General features: G+C 43.3%; 1 protein-coding gene across 3 annotated transcripts in view; it reads right to left on the bottom strand.

Moving 5' to 3' along the window:
* The window catches only part of LOC137358725 (syntaxin-7-like), a 58,738-nt gene that overhangs the window by 20,517 nt on the left and 20,054 nt on the right, over positions 1-18,167 (bottom strand). For all 3 annotated transcript variants that reach the window (XM_068024976.1, XM_068024986.1, XM_068024996.1), the window contains exons 4-5: positions 13,856-13,946; positions 13,227-13,364 (exon numbers count right to left, since the gene is read on the bottom strand). In XM_068024976.1, coding sequence (XP_067881077.1) covers positions 13,227-13,364; positions 13,856-13,946 — 229 coding nt within the window. The remainder of the gene's footprint in view (positions 1-13,226; positions 13,365-13,855; positions 13,947-18,167) is intronic.

Here is an 18,167-nt window from a genome sequence, read left to right as displayed (position 1 = left end):
AACTAGTGTTTTATACAGCTCCATCATAACCTTCCTGCTTTTATATTCTATGCCTCGGCTAATAAAGGCAAGTATTTCATATGCCTTCCTAACCACTTTATCTACCTGTGCTGCTGCCTTCAGTGATCTATGACAAGGAGCCCAAGGACCCTCTGAACTCCCTAGGGTCCTACTATCCATTGTATATTCCCTTGCCTTATTAGTCCTCCCAAAGTGCATCACCTCACACTTCTCAGGATTAAATTCCATCTGCCACTGCTCCGTCCATCTTACCAGCCCAACTATATCATCCTGTAATCTAAGCCTTTCCTCCTCACTATTTACGACGCCATCAATTTTCATGTCATCTACGAACTTACTGATCATACCTCCTATATTCACGTCTAAATCATTCATGTACACTACAAACAGTAAGGGTCTCCGCACCGATCCCTGCAGTACCCCACTGGTCACAGGCCTCCATTCGCAAAAACATCCCTCAACCATGGCCCTCTGCCTCCTGCCACTAAGCCAATTTTGTATCCAATTTGCCAAATTACCCTGGATCCCATGGGCTCTTACCTTAAGGTCCCACATGGGAGATTGGTTATCAAAAGCCTTACTGAAGTCCATGTAGACTACATCAACTGCTTTATCCTCATCTACACATCTAGTCACTTCCTCGAAAAATTCAATCAAATTTGTTAGACGCGATCTCCCCCTGACAAAGCCATGCTGACTATCTTTGATTAATCCCTGCCTCTCCAAGTGGAGATTAATCCTGTTTCTCAGAATTTTTTCCAATAATTTTCCTATCACTGACGTTAGACTCACAGGCCTATAATTACCTGGTTTATTCCTGCTACCCTTCTTGAATAATGGTAGCACATTCGCTGTCCGCCAGTCCTCTGGTACCTCTCCTGTGGTCAGTGAGGATTTGAAAATTTGTGTCAGAGCCCCTGCTATCTCCCATCTGTCTATCTATCTACACATACTTTCCTACCTCCCACAGCTTACCTTTCTACCTACCTTTGTATCATCAGCAAACTAAGATACATTACTCTTTGTCTCATCAAAGTCATTAATATAGATTGTAAATAGCGGAGGCCCCAGCACTGATCCCTGCGGCACTCCACTACTTATTGCCTAACAACTTGAAAATGCCCTGCTTGTACTCTTTGCTTCCTGTCCGTTAGCTAATCCTCTATCTGTGCTAATACATCACCTCCAACTCCATGAGCCCTTATCTTGTGCATTAAACTTTTGTGTGGCACCTAATTGGATACCTTTTGGAAATACAGGTATATTACATCTACTGGTTCCCCTTTATCTACTCTACTAGTTCATTTTCAAAAAACGAATAAATTTATCAAACAGGAATTCCCTTTAGTAAAACCATGTTGACCTGTTCTAATAATACTGTGCTTTGCTAAGTGCATTGTTAAGACTTCTTTAAGAATAGATTCCAGCAGTTTTCCAACAACTGATATTAGGCTAACTGGCCTGTAGTTCAGAGTTTTCTCTCCCCTCCTTTCTTGAAAAGGGGTGTTACATTTGCCAATTTCCAATCTGATGGGACCATTCCCGAATCTAAGTAGTTTTGGAAAATCATAGCTAGCGCATCCACCATCTCTGCAGTATCTCTTTTAGAACCCTAGGGTGCAGGCCATCAGGTCCCAGGGATTGGTCAGATTTTGGTCGCTTATGTTTCTCCAATACTTTTTCTCTGCTGATATTAATTGCCTTACACTTTTTAGCCCCTAGGTTACAGTTTATTTCTGCTTTGAAACTTGTGTTTTTTACTGTGAAGACACACAAAATTTGGGATGAAGGGGTTGACTTATCAAGAATGGCTAAACAGGTTAGGCCTTTATTCGTTAGAGTTTAGAAGAATGAGGGGTGATCTTATTGAAACGTACAAGATTCTGAGGGGGCTTGACAGGGTAGATGGTGAGAAGATGTTTCTACTAGTGGGGAATCTCGAACTAGGGGACATAGTTACAGAGTAAGGGGACACTCATTTAAAACGAAGATTTAAAGGAATTTCTTCTCTCAGAGGGTAGTGAATGTCTGGAATTCTCTACCCCAGAGAGTTGTGGAGGCTAGATCACAAAGTATTTCAGGAGGAGGTAGATAGATTTTTGAAATATCGGGAGTTGAAGGCTGAGGAGCTGGCACGAAAGAGGAGTTGAGGTCTGTGACAGATCGGCCATGATCTTATTGAATGGCGGGGCAGGCTTGAGGGGCCGAATGGCCTACTCCTGCTCCTATTTCTTATGTTCTTATGTTCCCTTATTCCCCATGATAATTTCACCTGTCTCTGCTTCTAAGGGACCAACTTTTACTTTAGCTACTCTCTTCCTTTTTATTAACGTATAAGAGCTCTTACAATCTGTTTTCATATTACTGGCTAGTTTACCCTCATTCTATTTTTTGATGATCCATCTCGGCCTCCTCCTGAAGTTCCCAGCATCACAGATGCCAGACTTCAGCCAATTCGATTCACTCCGCGTGATATCAAGAAACGACTGAAGGCACTGGATACTGCAAAAGCTATGGGCCCTGACAATATTCCGGCAATAGTACTGAAGACCTGTGCTCCAGAACTTGCCGCGCCCCTAGCCAAGCTGTTCCAGTACAGCTACAACACTGGCATCTACCCTGCAACGTGAAAAATTGCCCAGGTATGTCCTGTACACAAAAAGGAGGACAAGTCCAACCCGGCCAATTACCACCCCCTCAGTCTACTCTCAATCATCAGTAAAGTGATGGAAGGTGTCATCAACAGTGCCATCAAGCGGCACTTGCTTAGCAACAACCTGCTCAGTGACGCTCAGTTTGGGTTCCGCCAGGGCCACTCAGCTCCTGACCTCATTACAGCCTTGGTTCAAACATGGACAAAAGAGCTGAACTCAAGAGGTGAGGTGAGAGTGACTGCCCTTGACATCAAGGCAGCATTGACTGAGTACGGCATCAAGGAGCCCTAGCAAAACTGAGGTCAATGGGAACCAGGGGGAAAACCCTCCACTGGCTGGAGTCATACCTAGCGCAAAGAAAGATGGTTGTGGTTGTTGGAGGTCAATCATCTGAGCTCCAGGACATCACTGCAGGAGTTCCTCAGGGTAGTGTCTAGGCCCGACCATCTTCAGCTGCTTCATCAATGACCTTCTTTCAATCATGTCAGAAGTGGGGATGTTCGCTGATGATTGCACAATGTTCAGCACCATTCGTGACTCCTCAGATACTGAAGCAGTCCGTGAAGAAATGCAGCTAGACCTGGACAATATCCAGGCTTGGGCTAATAAGTGGCAAGTAATATTCACGCCACACAAGTGCAAGGCAATGACAATCTCCAACAAGAGAGAATCTAATCATCTCCCCTTGACATTCAACGGCATTACCTTCGCTGAATCCCCCACTATCAACATCCTAGGGGTTACCATTGACCAGAAACTGAACTGGAGTAGCCATATAAATACCGTGGCTACAAGAGCAGGTCAGAGGCTAGGAATCCTGAGGCGAGTAACTCACCTCCTGACTCCCCAAAGCCCGTCCACCATCTACAAGGCACAAGTCAGGAGTGTGATGGAATACTCTCCACTTGCCTGGATGGGTGCAGCTCCAACAACACTCAAGAAGCTCGACACCATCCAGGACAAAGCAGCCTGCTTGATTGGCACCCCATCTACAAACATTCACTCCCTCCACCACCGACGCACAGTAGCAGCAGTGTGTACCATCTACAAGATGCACTGCAGCAATGCACCAAGGATCCTTAGACAGCACCTTCCAAACCCGCGACCTCTACCAACAAGAAGGACAAGGGCAGCAAATACATGGGAACACCACCACCTGCAAGTTCCCCTCCACGTCACACACCATCCTGACTTGGAACTATATCGCCGTTCCTTCACTGTCACTGGGTCAAAATCCTGGAACTCCCTTCCTAACAGCACTGTGGGTCTACCTACCCCAAATGGACTGCAGCAGTTCAAGAAGGCAGCTCACCACCACCTTCTCAAGGGCAATTAGAGATGGGCAATAAATGCTGGCCTAGCCAGCGAGGCCCACATCCCACGAATGAATTAAAAAAAAACTTTATCAACCTTTTGGTGGCCCCTTGTTGGTTTCTGAATCACTCCCAATCCTCAGACTTGCTACTGTGTTTTGCAACATTGTAAGCCTCTTCTTTTAATCTAACACTATCCTGACTTCCTGAGTGAGCCACGGATGGGTCTTTCTTGCTGAGTTTTGTTTTTCAATGGAATGTATTTTTGTCGAATATTCTGAATTGTTCCTTTAGTGCCTGAACATCTCCAGGCATGTCGAGAATACTGCAACTTAACTATCAGGAACTGTTTCCACTGGCTTCCTGCTAACCCACTGCCCATTAGTGAGCAACACCATTTGGAAGGACATCTGCAATCAACATGCAACATAGGACTGGCACAGCCAGCAGCAGGCAAGGTTACCCAACCATGAAACATTTTTTTTGACTGACCTCCCTCCTATCAGCTACTCACAGATATATGAAATAACTGATGCATCAATCAGCATTTTTCATTTCATTTCCTAATGACTTTCAACATAGGTCTGATAGTTTGCAAATGTCACCACACTGCTACATTTCTCAAAAGTACAAGGAGTCTTTGCTAGCAGGTTCCCACTCTTTCTCTGGCACCACTGCTCGCTCCTCCTCACCCATGCTTAATGACCCAGCCAATGCTGCTTCTTCAAGCTCATTAACTTTACCCTCCATGGCATGTGGATGCTTGACTGGGGAGAGGGACACAATATTGTGCTGTCCTGTTCCAGTCAGTCCTAGCAGGCTTTTATCAGGCTGATGTGAGAAAGGTAACTAATGTCACAATGATGGCTCAAAGGGATACTTGCCAATAAAGCCATTCTTACGAGGTACTAGTTGTGCATGTTGATTTTGTGGTTTTAAGTATGGCTGTGTGGAAGTGAAGTAAGGGATGAGATATGCGAACTATGCTTCTAGATCACAGCCTGGTAGGATCAGAGACCTGTGCCTTCACTTTCTCTGATTCTTTCATTTATCTTTTAGGAAAAATGGTGCTTCTTGCATGGGAGTAATTCCTGAGTCTTCCTCCAGCTTGGGTCTGCTCTTTTCAATTAGGTGCCATCTTGCCATGTGAAACAGCATAACCAAGATGTATGGCAAGTTGAAGGAGCACATGCTCGACAGATGTGCTGAAGCTGCAAACCATTTTGGTGTCATTAAATGTCCATAAACCGTGCAGCTAGATTGTGCAGTTAAGCTCTTTGAAAATGTTAAGTTACAGCTGTAAATATATATCCTATGGGGATGCATAATCAACAGTTAAAATAAAAGAGCCTTCAGGTAAGATTGGCAAGAGGCAGACTTAAATTTGCAATAGAATACTGGCAACACAGTATGGCATGCACCAGTCCTGTAATCATAGACTTATGCAGGCAGCTTCTTCAAAATGTGCCACATCTGTTCTTAGGTTTTATGGATATTGCAGAGTGCTGAGCCAGCTTCTGCCACACGTGCTGCCTTATTCTGCTATGGGGGACATGCCTTACAGAGGCAAACAGGACAGCACTCCTCACATTCACCTCATGCAGTAGCAACTTCACTTCAACAGCTTTTAAACAGAAGGTCGAATTCTATGTGGCACGTTATTTCCCAGACCCATGTTTCTGCTTTCACAATGTGCCCTCCACTGGGTTTTGCCAGTCACTCTTCTTATAAACGGCACAGCCTTTTAACAACTTCTTGTTGCACCCCTCCTCCACCTAATTTTTCCCAAAGTTGCTGAAATATGATTTTCTATCGCAAACTCACCTAGCAAGTTCCCAGCATCAAGCCCAAAATGGACTATGAGCTCAATGAAACTATTCAAATTAGTTCAGCCTTGGAAATTCTGATGGGATCAGTCCTGCTCAATGAATGGACCTATAAATTAATCCTAGTCAGTTCAGGATTCAAACTGGAGTGAACACTGAATTACTTAGCTGAGTTTTCATCTGCTTTTAATATGGAGCCAAAGGACCATTTAACTTAGACCTAGAAATGTTATTGAAAATGAATGCTACTTTGACAAAGTTAACATTAAAAACCTAACCTATTACAACACAATTGTATGTATTTGTTAACTGCTCAGGTTGAAGTTTGAGGTTTTTTATGTGAACAAAGTCTATAGGCAACTGGACCAAACAGCAGATATACAACACTGGCCTGGGCATCATTATTGTAACCAAGAAATAAATACACAATTACCTCAGTGGAGCCACTAAAGTTTTCCACTTTGGCTCCTGATGCTGTTTTTAAAACAGTCTTTAGCACCTAGCAGATAGCTGCATTCACCCCAACGAGAAAACCAATTATCTAAATGCTTGAGGGACAGGACCAGTTAATTAGTTCAATCATACTGCATTAACATTTAAGTTATGATAACGTGGCAACACACCAATGATGATACTTGCTTCAGAACACTGACTGCTCCTATGTGGTTGACAACGAGCCACAGAAGGACTGAGTTTCCTTTCAGTTTCCCAGACATGCCAACCCCATTGTCCCATAAATCAAGAGACAAGCTCTGGAAAAAAATCCAGAGATTTGGTAAAATCATGAGTTGTTAGTTTCTTCAAACATAAACCAATATTGATTGATATTCGGTTTATAAATCTTTTTTAAAAGAACGCTGTAGTGACAAAGACGCAGTCGATAGTTCATTCTTGGCACTCCTACATCCCCAAATTTAATTGTTGCACCAATGGTGGCTGTGCCTTCAACTGCCTACGCCCTAGACTCTGGAATTAACCACCCTACCTCCTTTAAGACATTCCTTAAAACTTAGCTCTTTGGCCAAGTTTTCGGTTACGTATCCTAGTATCTTGTGTGGCTATGCGCCAAACTGTTTGAGAGCATTGCTGTGAAGCACCTTGGGATGTTTTACTATGTTATATAGGTGCTGCTATATAAAAATTGTTAGTTTCAGACTTTAATCCTAACCAGACCATAACCCCCAACCCTAAATTGTGCAGTCTCAATAGTTAGTCAAAGTAATCTAATTTCAACTGCAAATCTCAGCTGGATTTTCATTTTTAAAAACAGAAATCCAACCACCTGAGAAAGAGACTGGCTACCCGTTGCTACACTGCAACCCATCCTTAATAATTAGAAGTTAATTTCCTAGCATTTTAAACTACAACATGCACTTGATAAAGGGTGGTTAACTTACCTGAAACGTTAACTCTGCTTCTCTCTCCACATGCTACCAGACCTGCTGAGTATTTCCAGCGTTCCTTGTTTTTATTTCAGATTTCCAGCATCCGCAATATTTTGCTTTTATTTTTATGTACTTGATTAAAGGTCACTATAACAAGAGGCAAAGTTCTGCACTGCTGAGTTCACCAAAATTGAGAAAATAACCCAATTTGTGAATTAAAAATAAATACAAACACGAAGCAAATTTATTATTTAATAACATTTATTTGCAAGTGCTTCATTGGGGTATTTTGACTAGTTTAACATGAACCAGAATTGAGAGTTAAAGCTGCCCCCCACCCTGCCCCAGCCAAGAGAATGAATAAATTCCGCGAGTCTAACCGAGAAAAAAACAAAACACCTGGTATTTGTTGTGGGAAGTCGCATTAACCTGGTACAATAGGCTCCAGCTGCCATGCCCACTGATTCCCGCTTTCTTTGTGTGCTTCTCCCTCTGCTCCCCGCTGGCTGGAGCCATGCAGGCCCAGTCTGCACGTGCTTTTCAAAGTTCGGGGAGCAGGCTGGATCCATGAGCTTGTCTTAGTCACTGCTACCCCAGTAGAGCAACCACATGAGAAAGGGAAAGGAGGTGGGGGCAGGGAGGGGGGGGGGGGGGCAGAAAGAGGAGAGAAGGTTAAAGGAGAAAGCAGCCACCCTGTTGAGAGGAGGGTTATATTGAAGTGAAGGGGCAGAGTACATGATCCATCCTGGGGAGGAACAGGGCATAACAGGCTACATAAGAGATTAGCATATAAAATTAAAGCGCATGGGATTGGGGGTAGTGTATTGCGATGGATAGAAAATTGTTTGGCGGACAGGAAACAAAGAGTAGGGAAAAATGGGTCTTTTTCCGAATGGCAGGCAGTGACTAGTGGGGTACCACAGGAATCGGTGCTAGGACCCCAGCTATTCACAATATGCATTAATGATTTAGATGAGGGAACTAAACGTAATATCTCCAAATTTGCAGATGACACAAAACTGGGTGGGAGGGTGAGTTATGAGGAGGATACAGAGAGGCTTCAGGGTGATTTGGACAAGTTGAGTCAGTGGGCTAGCATGGCAGATGCAGTATAATGTGGATAAATGTGAGGTTATCCACTTTGGTAGCAAAAACAGGAAGGCAGATTATCTGAACAGCTATGAACTGAGAGAGGGGAATATACAGCGAGACCTGAGTGTTCTCATACACCAGTCGCTGAAGGCAAGCATGCAGGTGCAACAGGTGGTAAAAAAGGCAAATTGTATGTTGGCCTTCATAGCGAGAGGATTCGAGTACAGGAGCAGGGATGTCTTGCTGCAATTATACAGGGCCTTGGTGAGGTCACACCTGGAATATTGTGTGCAGTTTTGGTCTCCTTATCTGAGGAAGGATGTTCTTGCTATGGAGGGTGTGCAGCGAACATTTCCCAGACTGATTCCTGGGATGGTGGGACCGACGTATAAGGAGAGATTGAGTGAGTTATGATTATATTCGCTGGAGTTCAGAAGAGTAAGGGGGGATCTCATAGAAACCTATAAAATTCTAACAGGACTTGACAGGGTAGGTGGAGGAAGGATGTTCCTGATGGTGGGGGAGTCCAGAACCAGGGGTCATAGTCTAAGGATACGGGGTAAACCTTTCAGGACTGAGATGAGGACATATTTCTTCACCCAGAGAGTGGTGAGCCTAAGGAATTCGCTACTACAGAAAGCAGTTGAGGCCAGAACATTGTATGTTTCCAAGAAGGAGTTAGATATAGCTCTTGGGTCTAAAGGGATCAAAGGGTATGGGGCGAAAGTGGGAACTGTGTGGGATGATCAGCCATGATCATAATGAATGGCAGAGCAGGCTTGAAGGGCCGAATGGCCTACTCCTGCTCCTATTTTCTATATTTACAAAAGGCGTGTTTTGAATGCCTGTTAAAAAAAATCCTGAAATTTCAGAGCCCTATCGCGAGATCACAACGGGGGCTTAATTTTACTTAGAAATTGCGAGAATTGACATGTTTAGTTTCCGTTCAGACTACTTGTGCCTAATTTATGTGATAAACTGCTGTCAAGTTTGGCAGAATTTGAATGTAAACATGTAAATGTTGACAGTTTTCAGACTGGAGGCATCAGACTACAGGTAATTTTCAGATCCAGCAGGGTGGAGGTTGAGGGAAGTGGAAAATTGAGGGAGAGAGAAATTCACAAATTTTACCTTCACCACCTGGCAGCAGTCTGTCAAAGCCAATGTCTTACTTATAGGTGTCAATGGGATGAAAATCAAGCGGCTTCTACAATGAGCGGGCCATCCATTCCACCAGATCGCCACCCAGGCAGTGCAGGCGAAAACTATCCCCAAAGTTTCTTGTGCCTAATAGCTGAATTGCACTTCAAAATAGTACCCTTGCCCCTTCAACATGCAGTTTTTAAGCTGACTACTATTCAGGTAGCCACAGAAGACATGACAGTTACAACAAAATAGAAACTGTACATACAAACCACAATGCAGAATAAAAAAAGTCCAAGATAACAGATGCTAAAGGTTCAGTGCATAATAAATCTAAAAACCGCTACCAATTAACACAGGAAAACGGGAAAAAGTGACCATCATGTCCACCATGTCAAGACAACAAGTCAAGAAAACTCAAATTTCTCTCCAACTCTTTAAGGCAATCAAGCAACTAACAATTGGAAACTTCCTCTTTCAGGAACTTGTCCCTTCTAAAAAGACTACAGCAAATTCATATCCACTATATATTTCAGTAGTTTGTTCCAGAGGTAAATCTTCTTTGTAAAAATAAATATTTCTCAAAAAGCTAACCTAATTCTGTCTACAGATTCTGCCCTCAGATTACTATCTCTCTCTAAATAACGTATCCATCCTTATTTCAAGCAGGTGCTTCATTTTGAAAAAAAAATAACCCTTCCAACATTCCTGCAAATCTGTTTGGGGTGCACGGATGATTTATTTAAGTGCACGGCCCTTTAACGTTTTTTGCATGGTCACACACACACACACACAGTAACAAAACGGCCAACTTGTGCGCGACGACTTTCAGGGAACAGTGGTCCCCTTTTGGCTCATATTTCTTCAAATAGCCTCAAATCCTGGAGCCTACCCTCAAAAAAACCCCTTTGGCACCATTCCAGCTGGCATCCTCTGCATCTTCTCCAAAACCTTGCATCTTTTTTGTGTGGCCACCAAAATTTATCCATTAGCTAGGTTCTGGCAAGTTACTGAAATATTGATGAAATTATGTGCATTATGCAAACCTAACTGACTAGATGGAAGGTTATTATTTTGGTGAAAACTACATTTTTGCTAGGTGACATGGATTTCAATCCAAGAAAATAAACAATACCTCAAAACTAACATACTTACTTGCATCCTCTCTACAGAACCATGTCAAGAAGTATTTTTAATTACAAGGCTAGCTGTGCTGTGGAATACTACATTAGTCAAATTCCAGCACCACAGCCAATAATGTTGCAGTTGACCATGTCGAAGGCTAAAGAGAGGTTGATGATGATAAGCAGGAAAAGGCACCATAGTCAAAAAGGTGGTCATATTAAGGCTGTTTTGCTGCTTTGGTAGAAAACATGATTGGAAAGATTCAAACAAGGCATTGTGGAAAGGACGAGTATGAATGTGGAAGGTGACTACATGTTCAAGGACTTTGGACAGGAAACTGGAATTGTAGATGGGTCAGTAGCAACACTCCCACTATTTTGTTTTGTAGGACCAAGGTGATTTATTTATACATTAACATATTGTTTGCCTTTGCTCCATGACCTTTTGGTCAGCTATGTGGCCTTGTCCAATCTGCACCTTCTCCTTTGTTATCTCTTGCCCCACCTCACTTGCTTATAACCTGTGGCATTTTTAATATTTGTCAGTTCCGAAGAAGGGTCACTGACCCGAAACGTTAACTCTTCTTCTCTTTCCACAGATGCTGCCAGACCTGCTGAGTGGTTCCAGCATTTCTTGTTTTTATTTCAGATTTCCAGCATCCGCAGTATTTCGCTTTGATTTATTTAAGTCCTGGCTCCTTTAATTTTTTTTTTTTTTTTACACATCCGCACACATGCGGCAATTTAAAAGGGGCAACTTGTGTCCAGCCTGTGCGTGGATTTTTGGGTTGCAGGGAATATTGATCAGCAGTTTGCAAGGACAGAGTCAAGAATGGACTTTGTTGAGCAGGGGAAGGTGACAATTGCAATATGGAAAGGTTGAGGGCAGTATCTAAGTAGAGGAAACTATTTGCAATGCCAGCTAGCAAGGCTTCCAGGAATGGAAGGTGGATGGTTAATAGTTCAGTGGGAATGACTTCGAGACAGCAGGAAGTGGGTGCCATGGGTAGGATGAGCTCAGAGAGGCGATGAGAAGAGATGGGACAGAAACTAGAGAGGGAGCAAGAGGTTTCAGGGCTAGGGCAGGGGACAAGTTTGGCTTGGTGGATATGAGCAGGGTAAGATAAGCCAGCAATAAGAAAACTTTATCAGTGCCCAGCAAAAAAAAAAGGCAGAGTATTTTTTGTTTCTAGGCAATATTGTCTCTGGAAGTGAGATGAAAAAAGCAGCTGGCAAGATACAAGGTGAATAACTATAGAACTTGCAATTGTTGTTTGCAAAGAAAAACCTGGCTACAAAAGGTTAGTCCATTAAGTAAATAGATGCTAAATCACTGAAGAAGCTTGTTTAGATCCAGTTAAGTGCAAGACATATACACTTGCTAACATAATGAGGTCATTACCAATAAGTCTAGCCAGGCCCCAGATTAAAAATGCGAAATGTAAAAGGAAAACCTAAGACACTTGCTGGAATACAAGTTTAGAAACAGCACTAGCCTGCTGCAAATTTAACAAATCGAGTTACAAACGCTTGTGAAAAAGTACAATCAAAAAATGGGGCCCAGAGACTTGTAAAATTTCTCTCACCGTGCAATAGGCATTTTCTATCTTGGAGACTATTGTCATAATGAGTTAGACACTATTTTCAAATGATAATGCAGTTGCACTGGTTTCTGAATGAGCAGGATAATGATGAATGACGCTGTCATGCTAGGCCCTCACCTGACAAGAATGAGGCACATTAATTTTGTCATGAACATTGATTTTAAACTGTTGCTGGAGCGAGAAAATGACTTGTTAAACAGATCAGCCGTGGCTGGAAAAGACATCTGCATATTAACAAACAGTGCCTGGTAGGACAAAAGACCATTCCCTGATACATTCAACCCACAATGGACCTTGATCACCAGAGATTGTGTGTAAGAGGAGCATTCTAGAGACTGCTAAGTTGATACAATCCAGGACTGGTTAGACCAGCTGGTCACATAAGTAACTGGCTTCAGGGTGTTTTGAACTAGCCACAGAGAGTTTGAACTGAGAGAAAGACTGCTTGCGTCTGGACTGAGAAGATCTCTCCTGTCTGCTCCCATCTCTTTTTCACAAGCCCCTGAATCCACTGAAGACACATGAACCCCAAGAGAGAAAAGTCTCTTAAAGCAAACAAGGTTTAAGAATACTGGGCCCTAACAAAAAGCAAGATCTACCTACAATCAAGGACTCTATAGTGCGCTCAAAGAACTGTAACAAAAACTCTTCAGATAGCGCCTCAAATTTTTCCACTTTATTTTTCTTCTGCTCTTTTCTGTCTCTATTTGCATGCGTGTATCGCGTATGCATGCTAGCGTGGGCATGTCGTATATCCGAAAGCGTCAACCGAATTAGAGTTTAAGTTCAAGTTTAATAGATTTAAAGAAGAAAAGTTGAAATTTAAGAAAACCTGTTTGTGCTGGTTTCTTTGCCTTATAATTGGAAAGCGGTGAAGGAAGATTCACCAAGGGGGAGCTAAAAACAGAGTATTTAAAATTAACCATGTTACGATTAAGACCAGGTGAAGGCTGAGAAGGACCCCTAAACACCTTTCTCACTGTGCTGTAACAACGCATAGAGGATTCCAATGAAATTAAAATTCTTTTTCTTAAAAAGAGTTCCAACTTATATGGAATACTTACAGACAGCCGTGAGCCAGCACGTACTCTTGCTACAAATTCTTTCTCCTTTTCAGCAGCTTCTCGTTGAATTCTTTGGAAATTGGTCAGTGCTGTAGTGAATTCTGCAACTAAACGGTCTCTCATTATCTTTGTTTGTCGCTGAGGAGAAAAAGGCACACTAAAAATTCAGGCACATTTCAGTGTTAATAGTAATAAATGACAGTCTGTTGTGCAAATAAAATGTAGCTTGCACAGAAGCTTAGACATCCATGGTAAAGTTAGTTTGCAATTGGGATGTAAAGTGCATCAAGCCAATAGTCAGATCCATAAAATTACTAGACAAAAAATGAACATGAAGCCTTTTTCACCATTATTTAAATATAGGTATTTAAGTAAAATAGAATATTTTAAAACTCCATTTAAAATGGAGTTACATTGAAATATTAAAATGAAGTTAATAAAATTGGGATGTTTATAATCAGTACTAATTGATATTAAGTGAAGATTGTTGTCTTGGGACTGTTGGGTTTATTTTCTAATTAATGACTACTAATTAATAAAAGGAATGTTCTCAATAATCATCAAGGAAGATTTTGATACACCTATAGGATTAAAAGGTTTTTACAGTTAGTTTGGAAAAAAACCCTTACCAGTTCACTCTTAGATGTTAATAATCCAAATTCCTTTATGTACTTCTCAGTTTCTTTAGCAAGATAGTTGACTAACTGCTGCTTCTGCTGACTAGAATTGGAAAGAAATATTGAACACAAATCAATGTAGCAATGAACAGCAGTAATCCTAAAGAGCAAATAGTTGTGGTGGTCCTACGAAAATTGGTTAGAGAAACACAATATGATTGGTATTACACAGCAACTTTCACATTGTTTGCATACTTAGATCTAAAGCTACACTGTATATTCAAGATCACAGAGTTTTATTTAATTTATTCTCCAGATTTGGGCAATGCTGGCAAGGTTACATTTACAGCTTATTAGTAAACAGGCTGATGGATCTCTCTGCTGAACACTGTGCTGCTCACAACATTAGGTATCGAATTCTAGGATTCTGACCCAATGTTGAAGGAACAGCAGTTTATGTCCAAGTCAGGTTGGCACAATATGCCAGGATGCACCTGGGAGGTGATAATGTTCCTGATATTGCTGTTGTAAGGTCATGGACTAGGAGGGAGTTTGAATATAACTTTGTTAAGTTGCTCCAGTGTATTCTGCAGACAGTACACACTGCAACCAAAAAGTATAGATGATGGAGGGAATAGATATTAAATTCAGTAGCAGGGTGCCAATCAAGCAAACTACTCTATCCAGGATGGTGTTGAGCTTGATCGTTGAAGGTCGGGGAGGGGGAAGCTTTAGATGGTCATTAGCTAGCACTTATACTTGCCTCTTGACATCCCAAGCCTCTACGTTGCTCAAGTCCTGTTGTAACTTGACATAGGCTGCTTCATTATTGGAGAAGTTGTGTATTAAGCCATGCACTCTGGAATCAGTGAACAGCTCCACCAGATGAAAGAACAAATGTCATTGATGAAGCACTGATGATTGAACCGAAGACCCTATCTTGAGGAACTCATGCAGGAATGTCTTGAGCCTCCAACAACCTTCTTCCTGTGCACGAGGTACAACTTCAACCACTGGAGGGTTTTCCCACTGACCTCCGTTTTGCTAGGGATAGTTGATGACAAACTCAGTTCAATGCTGTCTTGATGACGAGGGTAACAACGCTCACTTCTCCTTTGGCATTTAGCTCCTGCATCCATGTGTTTAAGAGCAGGTAACAAAAAAAGTAAGAATAGCTAGTATTAAGTAGGGGGTACATTACATTGCTGGGATGAGGAAGCAGTACCACAGGACATGCGCGATGACAATGTCATCACCCTCTATAAGAACAAGGGTGACCGCGGTGACTGCAACAAATTTCGTGGAATCTCCCTGCTCAGCATAGTGGGGAAAGTCTTTGCTCCAGTCATTTTAAACAGACTACAGAAGCTGACTGAGTGTGTCTACCCTGAGGTGCAGTGCAGCCTTCGAGCAAAGAGATCCACCATTGACATGCTGTTCTCCCTTCGCCAGCTACAGGAGAAATGCCACGAACAACAGATGCCCCTCTCCGTTGCTTTCACAGATCTCACCAAAGCCTTTGACCTCGTCAGCAGACGTGGTCTCTTCAGACTACTAGCAAAGAACGGATGTCCAAAACTACAAAGTATCATCACCTCATTCCATGACAATATGAAAGGCACAATTCTGCATAGCGGTGCCTCATCAGACCCCTTTCCTATCCTGAGTGGTGTGAAACAGAGCTGTGTTCTCGCACCAACAGTGTTTGGGATCTTCTTCTCACTGCTGCTCTCACATGCATTTAAGTCTTCAGAAGAAGGAATTTTCCTCCACGCAAGATCACATGACAGGTTGTTCGACTTTGCCCATCTTAGAGCGAAGACCAAAGTACGGAAAGTCCTCATCAGGGAACTCCTCTTTGCTGACAATGCTGCATTAACATCCCACACAGAAGAGTGTCTGCAGACACTCATCAACAGGACTGCAGCTGCCTGCAACGAATTTGGCCTGACCATCAGCCTCAAAAAAAGGAACATCATGGGAAAGGACGTCAGAAATACTCTATCCATCAATATCGGCGACCGCGCTCTGAAAGTGGTTCAAGAGTTCACCTACCTAGGCTCAGGGCGGCACAGTGGTTAGCACCACAGCCTCACAGCTCCAGCGACCCGGGTTTAGTTCTGGGCACTGCCTGTGTGGAGTTTGCAAGTTCTCCCTGTGACCGCGTGGGCTTCCGCCGGGTGCTCCGGTTTCCTCACACAGCCAAAGACTTGCAGGTTGTTAGGTGACTTGGCCATTGTAAATTGCCCCGAGTATCGGTAGGTGGTGGGAGAATTGAGGAAAGGTGGGGATGTGTTAGGGAATATGGGATTAATGTAGGATTAGTATAAATGGGTGGTTGATGGTTGGCACAGACTCGGTGGGCCGAAGGGCCTGTTTCAGTGCTGTATCTCTCTATGACTCTAACTATCACCAAGAATTTGTCTCTCAACGCAGAAATAAACAAGCGCATGGAAAAGGCGTCCGCTGCTATGTCCAGACTGGCCAAGAGGGTGTGGGAAAATGGCGCACTGACATGGAACACAAAAGTCCGAGTGTTTCAAGCCTGTGTCCTCAGTACCTTGCTCTATGGCAACGAGGCCTGGACAACGTATGTCAGCCAAGAGTGACGTCTCAATTCATTCCAGCTTCGCTGCCTCCAAAGAATCCTTGGCATCAGGTGGCAGGACCGTATCTCCAACACAGAAGTCCTCGAGGCAGCCAACAACCCAGGCATATACACTCAACTGAGCCAGCGGCGCTTGAGATGGCTTGGCCATGTGAGCCGCATGGAAGATGGCAGGATCCCCAAGGATGCATTGTACAGCGAGCCCGTCACTGATATCAGACCCACTGGCGGTCCATGTCTCCACTTTAAAGATGTCTGCAAACATGACATGAAGTCCTGTGACATTGACCACAAGTCGTGGCAGTCAGTTGCCAGTGATCGCCAGAGCTGGCGGACAGCCACAAAGGCGGGGTTAAAGAGTGGCGAGTCAAAGAGACTTAGTAGTTGACAGGAAAAAAAGACATAAGTGCAAGGAGCGAGCCAACTGTGTATCAGCCTTGACAACCAATTTTATCTGCAGCGCCTGTGGAAGAGTCTGTCACTCTAGAATTGGCCTTTATAGCCACTCCAGGCGCTGCTCCACAAACCACTGACCACCTCTAGGCACTTACCCATTGTCTCTGGAGACAAGCAGGCCAAAGAAGACGACATTATAATAGCCATATGTGTTAAATAGAACTAAATTAATCTCTGGATTCAGAGATACAGGACTAGCAGCTAGGCTTGGGATGATGCGAGTGTGCAATTTTAATTGCTGAATAGCACCAGCACGTCTGAGAAACCAGAAAGAAGTGTGAAAGGAGTATGGGGATCTTTAATATACATGAGAGATATAAGGAAGTAAAGACTATCCAGGGCCAATGCAGTCATTCATGGATGGAGAATGTCCAAAGATCAGTAAACCAATGATTACCTTAAACAGTGTGCATATGTAAGGAGAAGGGGTCCATATGTTGACAGTAGCCATACATACTAACTGAATGTAGAAGGAACATTGCATATTAGCATTACACTACAAATGAAGATGGTTGCGGTTGTTGGAGGTCAATCATCTGAGCTCCAGCACATCACGGCAGGAGTTCCTCAGGGTAGTGTCCTAGGCCCAACCATCTTCAGCTGCTTCATCAATTACCTTCTTCAATCATAAGGTCTGAAGTGGGGATGGTCGCACACTGTTCAGCAGCATTCGCGACTCCTCAGATACTGAAGCAGTCTGCGTAGAAATGCAGCAAGACCTGGACTATATCCAGGCTTGGGCTGAAAAGTGGCAAGTAACATTCGCGCCACACAAGGGACGGGCACTGACGACCTCTGATGAGAGAGAATCTAACTATCTCTCCTTGACATTCAATGGCATTACAATCGCTGAATCTCCCACTATCAACATCCAGGGGGTTACCATTGACCAGAAACTGAACTGGAGCAGCCATATAAATACTGTGGCTACAAGAGCGGGTCAGAGGCTAGGAATCCTGCGGTGAGCAACTCATCTCCTGACTCAGAATCACAGAATAATACAGTGCCGAAGAGGCCCTTCGGCCCATCGAGTCTGCACCGATGCATTAAAACATCTGACCTGTCTACCTAATCCCATTTGCCAGCACTTGGTCCATAGCCTCGAATGTTATGACGTGCCAAGTACTCATCCAGGTACTTTTTAAAGGATGTGAGGCAACCTGCCTCTACCACCCTCCCAGGCAGGGCATTCCAGACCGTCACCACCCTCTGGGTAAAAAAGTTCTTCCTCAAGTCCCCCTTAAACCTCCTGCCCCTCAC

This window comes from Heterodontus francisci, chromosome 3, assembly GCF_036365525.1.
Source record: "Heterodontus francisci isolate sHetFra1 chromosome 3, sHetFra1.hap1, whole genome shotgun sequence".
In the NCBI taxonomy this organism is placed as follows: domain Eukaryota; kingdom Metazoa; phylum Chordata; class Chondrichthyes; order Heterodontiformes; family Heterodontidae; genus Heterodontus; species Heterodontus francisci.
This window is presented reverse-complemented; position numbering and strand designations above follow the sequence as displayed.